The sequence below is a fragment of the Eleutherodactylus coqui genome, chromosome 13 (assembly GCF_035609145.1).
Source record: "Eleutherodactylus coqui strain aEleCoq1 chromosome 13, aEleCoq1.hap1, whole genome shotgun sequence".
Lineage (NCBI taxonomy): Eukaryota > Metazoa > Chordata > Amphibia > Anura > Eleutherodactylidae > Eleutherodactylus > Eleutherodactylus coqui.
This window is the reverse complement of record NC_089849.1, coordinates 75,882,027-75,887,543: the sequence shown is the minus strand read 5'-3', so window position 1 is coordinate 75,887,543 and position 5,517 is coordinate 75,882,027. Positions and strand designations below refer to the sequence as shown.

General features: G+C 47.7%; 1 protein-coding gene across 1 annotated transcript; it reads right to left on the bottom strand.

The window, feature by feature from the left end:
• Window positions 1-889: 889 nt before the first annotated feature.
• On the bottom strand, window positions 890-1,153 carry SMIM36 (small integral membrane protein 36). The gene has a single exon (XM_066585974.1). It carries the CDS (start codon window positions 1,151-1,153, stop codon window positions 890-892), a length of 264 nt encoding a protein of 87 aa, XP_066442071.1.
• Window positions 1,154-5,517: the final 4,364 nt, after the last annotated feature.

The following is a 5,517-nucleotide window of genomic DNA, read 5'->3' as shown; positions in this document are numbered from 1 at the left end:
ATCTGTAGAAAAACAGAGCATGCTACGATTTTTTCTCCGTGAGCAGAAATCACAATTGAGCCTGCTATGGAAGGTATTTGCTGTGGAGGCCGGGGAGCAAACGCCCACCCCTAATTCTGCAATGCAAATTTCGCCCGTGTGCAGGCGGCCTTAGCTAGCTGAAGACTAATTTCTCAGCTCCATCGCTTAGCTGCGTAGCTGAATAGAAGTTTTCTACGAAAAATGCACAGAACAGGCTGATAAAACATATAGCAAAATGCTTAAAATCACCTATTCTGTTCATTTTTGGAAAAAAAAAACTTAAGCCCAGCTTCCCTTTATTAGTTTGGGCTTATATAGGTATGGCAATAGCAATTGTGTGTACGTTTTTTAGCTTTGATTTTTTTTTTACCTTTAATTTTTTTTTAAACTTTTTATATTTTATATGCTTTTATACTTAATGCTATTAAACTCAATTTTACTTTTTTCTTGTAGTCGAGTGAGAGCTCTCTATAGTGTCATGGAGGGGAGCTCTCAAGCCAGCTTCTTAGACACTGCAGTCAGGGGGCTTCACTTTAATTCTGAAGAACACATTTTAAAATATGTATTCTTCATAAGAAAATACATGTTGAAACTAAAAATACGTAAAGCGAATAATACAAAACTATCCAAAAGACCATACAAACTGTATACTCAACCATAGCTGCATTACACATCTTCTGTATGACCACTCTTCATAATTGTATTTATATCGAAGGAAGATGTGAATCACCCCAAGTTAGATGAATGAATTATAAATGAATACTTTAATGGATTTCTAATTACCTAAGCACTTACTTGTTCCTTCGGAAAGCAGACATCCTTCAGATTCATCTAGCTTCCTTCACACCAACGTGTTCCGATGACCTCTTCAGACAACTGTTATCTTCTTCTCCAACACATCAGTCCGGTGCTCGTAGGCCTTTCCCCAAGTAGCACTTTGCTGCATTACCACCAAGCGAATAGGCGACCGGTTCTCTGGTATTGTCTCTGGAGCATACTCCTTACTCGGATCCTTTCCCCGGCAATCATACAATATACAGGACACAAGAAAAACCAGCAGGAGAATGACATAACTGGCTACGAGGATAATTAGATTAAGAGTCACTGGGTCAATTTCCAAGTAAAACTCCATTCCAACTCATATTCTTCAGCTATACTTTGGAGTTATGGATTCCTTCGGTTCTGGAGGAGCAGAGAGAGGTGAATGGATGCTAATAGATGCACAGGATTGTGTGGTAAAAATACATTTAATCCCCTACACTCATTTCTAGGCTGCATGATTAAAGCGGCTCAATTTAATAACTTAATCCTCTCTCTTTGAAGACCACATACAGTAGAAGATGCATTTTGTGTGATTGAAGTGAAAGCATGGTCATATCACCACTCAAAGCTGATTAAATATGTAGATTGCTGCTTTTTGATAATTTTAGATTGATAATGAACTAACTTTTAAGGGGTGTGCCTAAGGGCATTCTCCTGTTAATATGGGTCGGCATTGTGCCGCAACCAAAAATTTGATTACTTGATCACCAGAAACTAGATTCATTGTACACCCCAATGGGGACACAGGCCGATGTGAGTGGTGGCAATCTCTGTACAGCTCAGAAGGAATATGTATGCATTATATAAAGGGATACAAAATGTAATAATAGAGGCACTGAATGTAAAATCTTATGTAATCCTATGAAACATCTGGCTTATTGACAATAGGCAGAGGAGTGTAAGGATATTCATATACAGGATGTCATGCATTGAAGGTCAGAGCTGCAGGCCTACCTCACTTCATCCTGGCCTTTTTCCCCACCTTCCCAGTCCTGTCATCAACAGTAGATGTTGTGTCCTCTTTGGTCTCAGTCCAGTGTTACTGCCACCTGTAAAGTGCGTGCATGTGCTTAACCAAACTCCTTATGGGCCAGTGCATCCACCGAGCTTCCAATACTCAACTAATTCTGACAGGTCCTTGGCTATTTAGAGCTACTCGGCCCATCAGCAGGTACCTGATTAATTAGTGTCCATACTGTGTGAAGGTGCAAGTTTGTTTCTATTTAATCTCCTGGTATTTGATCCATGCCTGAATCGCCCAGCTTTCTTAACCTCTCTAATCCTGACCTTGGCTCATTATTTGACTATGCTTATCTTGTCTGCTGCCTGCCCTGGCCCTTGGCCTGATCTGCATTGTGAAATTATTCCACCTGCCCTGACTTTGCTTGTGTTCTATGACTATGTGCCTGTTTCCACCTCCAGTACTGCATTTGAGAAAATCTGACCAAGTGCATCAGCTGCCTTCTAACTGAGACTATTTCTAGGGGAACAGTTTGAGGGTCTTTGCAGCAAAGACCAGGTACTTTCTGGTGGGGTGAAAGGGTGAAAACAGGGAAACCCTAGCTGATGCCCCTGGATCTAGTCACAAATCAAATCAGTTCTGAGGCACAGCGGATCCACATTGATTGTCATGACACAGAGAACTGTTGACCAACCACTCATTTGGCTATCTCCCATGATGCCCACAGATATCTCTCATGATATCCACTTACTTATGCACACTCAGCTCATGCTGTCCTATTCCTCAGCAGCAGTAGTAGCATGAAGAATGTTGTACAACAGTATTGAGCAGTATAGTTATGAATCTAGCACTGGGGTGAGACACAACACTTCATACAGATTTCAGTAGAAGCATCAATGTATGTCTCTGCCATTTCGTTACACTGCAGCTGCTTTCTCATCCACTCTCCTCTCCATAGACATCTAGAAGCAGCATGTAATCTGATTCCTCAGTGAGCAAAAAAAATCTGTATAGCAGTGAATCAAGGGTGCATGATGATTGGAAGAGGCATGGTGAGGAGAATGCATGCAGCATCCATAAGAAACAAATAGCACATACTTACTAATACACATTATTAAAATGTATGACATCACCTGATAGAACTATTGTGATGTCATCAGCTCTACTACTGTGATGTCATCAGCTCTACTATTGTGATGTCATAATTCCAACTACTGTGATGTCACTATTGTGATGTCATCAGCAATACTATTGTGATGTCATCATTTCAACTATTGTGATGTCACTCAGTCCTGATATAAAGATCAGTGCTAGGCAGAAATCTGTCATTCAACAGCTGTATGTCAATGGTAAGTACTCCCTCCTCTGAAGAAGGCCTGAAGAGGGAGGGGGGCCTGAGGTCAGAAGAAGGCCTGAAGAGTGCCTAAGATCAGAAGAAGGCCTGAAGAGAGATGAGGGCCCGGGAGCAGGAGAAGGAAGCAGGTTAGATGAGATCCAGGGTGATAGCCAATTGCCACATCTGGGGTCAGGAAGGATTTTTTTGCCCCCCTGAGGTAAAACTCGCTGGGGCATTTTTTTGCCTTCCTCTGGATCTTTGGAGCCGAGGAGGAAAGAAGAGGGCAGGCCGGAAGTGGGAACAAGAGGGCCTGAAGTCAGAAGAAGGCCTGAAGAGGGAAGAAGAGGGCCTAAGCAGGCTAGAAGAGGGAATAAGAGGGCCTGAGGTCAGAAGAAGGCCCTAAGAGGGAAGAAAAGGGCCTAAGCAGGCTAGAAGAGGGAATAAGAGGGCCTGAGGTCAGAAGAAGGCCCTAAGAGGGAAGAAAAGGGCCTGAGGTCAGAAGAAGGCCTGAAGAGGGAAGAAGAGGGCCTGAGGTCAAAAGGCCGGAAGAGGGAAGAAGAGGGTAGGCCCGAAGAGGGAGGAAGAGGGCCTGAGTAGCCCTGAAGAGGGAAGAAGAGGGCCTGAGTAGACCCGAAGAGGGAAGATGAGGGCTTGAGGTCAGAAGAAGGCCCGAAGAGGGAAGAAGAGGGTAGGCCCGAAGAGGGAGGAAGAGGGCCTGAGTAGGCCTGAAGAGGGAAGAAGAGGGCCTGAGGTCCGAAGAAGGCCCAAAGAGGGAAGAAGAGGGCCTGAGGTCCGAAGAAGGCCTGAAGAGGGAAGAAGAGGGACTGAGGTCAGAAGAATGCTCGAAGAGGGAAGAAGAGGGACTGAGGTCAGAAGAAGGCCCGAAGATGGAAGAAGAGGGCCTGAGGTCAGAAGAAGGCCCGAAGAGGGAAGAAGAGGGCCTGAGTAGGCCCGAAGAGGGAAGGAGAGGGCGCGGGGTCAGAAGAAGGCCTGAAGAGGGAGAAAGAGGGCCTGAGGTCAGAAGAAGGCCCAAAGAGGGAAGAAGGCCTGAGTAGGCCCGTAGAGGGAAGAAGAGGGCCTGAGGTCAGAAGAAGGCCCGAATAGGGAAGAAGAGGTCCTGAGGTCGGAAGAAGGCCCGAAGAGGGAAGAAGAGGGCCTGAGTGGGCCCAAAGAGGAAAGAAGAGGGCCTGAGGTCAGAAGAAGGCCCGAGGAGGGAAGAAGAGGGCCTGAGTAGGCCCGAAGAGGGAAGAAGAGGGCCTGAGTAGGCCTGAAGAGGGAAGAAGAGGGCCTGAGTAGGCCTGAAGAGGGAAGAAGAGGGCCTGAGGTCAGAAAAAGGCCCGAATAGGGAAGAAGAGGTCCTGAGGTCGGAAGAAGGCCCAAAGAGGGAAGAAGAGGGCCTGAGTAGGCCCAAAGAGGAAAGAAGAGGGCGTGAGGTCAGAAGAAGGCCCGAAGAGGGAAGAAGAGGGCCTGAGGTCAGAAGAAGGCCTGAAGAGGGAAGAAGAGGGCCTGAGTAGGCCCGAAGAGGGAAGAAGAGGGCCTGAAGTCAGAAGAAGGCCCGAAGAGGGAAGAAGAGGGCCTGAGGTCAGAAGAAGGCCTGAAGAGGGAAGAAGAGGGCCTGAGGAGGCCCAAAGAGGGAAGAAGAGGGCCTGAGGTCAGAAGAAGGCCCGAAGAGTGAAGAAGAGGATAGGCCCGAAGAGGGAAGAAGAGGGCCTGAGGTCAGAAGAAGGCCTGAAGAGGGAAGAAAAGGCCTTGAGTAGGCCCGAAGCGGAAAGAAGAGGGCTTGAGGTCAGAAGAAGGCCTGAAGAGGGAAGAAGAGGGTAGGCCCGAAGAGGGAGGAACAGGGCCTGAGTAGGCCTGAAGAGGGAAGAAGAGGGCCTGAGTAGGCCCGAAGAGGGAAGAAGAGAGCCTGAGGTCAGAAGAAGGCCCGAAGAGGGAAGAAGAGGGCCTGAGTAGGTCCAAAGAGGGAAGAAGAGGGCCTGAGGTCAGAAGAAGGCCCGAAGAGGGAAGAAGAGGGCCTGAGTAGGCCCGAAGAGGGAAGAAGAGGGCCTGAGGTCAGAAAAAGGCCCGAATAGGGAAGAAGAGGTCCTGAGGTCGGAAGAAGGCCCGAAGAGGGAAGAAGAGGGCCTGAGTGGGCCCAAAGAGGAAAGAAGAGGGCATGAGGTCAGAAGAAGGCCCGAGGAGGGAAGAAGAGGGCCTGAGTAGGCCCGAAGAGGGAAAATGAGGGCCTGAGTAGGCCTGAAGAGGGAAGAAGAGGGCATGAGGTCAGAAGAAGGCCCGAAGAGGGAAGAAGTAGGCCCGAAGAGGAAAGAAGAGGGCCTGAGGTCAGAAGAAGGCACGCAGAGGGAAGAAGAGGGCCTGAGTAGGCCCGAAGAGGGAA

Bases quoted from the DNA above. Each gene is read 5' to 3' on its own strand.
- SMIM36 (XM_066585974.1), bottom strand. From the start codon at position 1,153: ATGGAGTTTTACTTGGAAATTGACCCAGTGACTCTTAATCTAATTATC.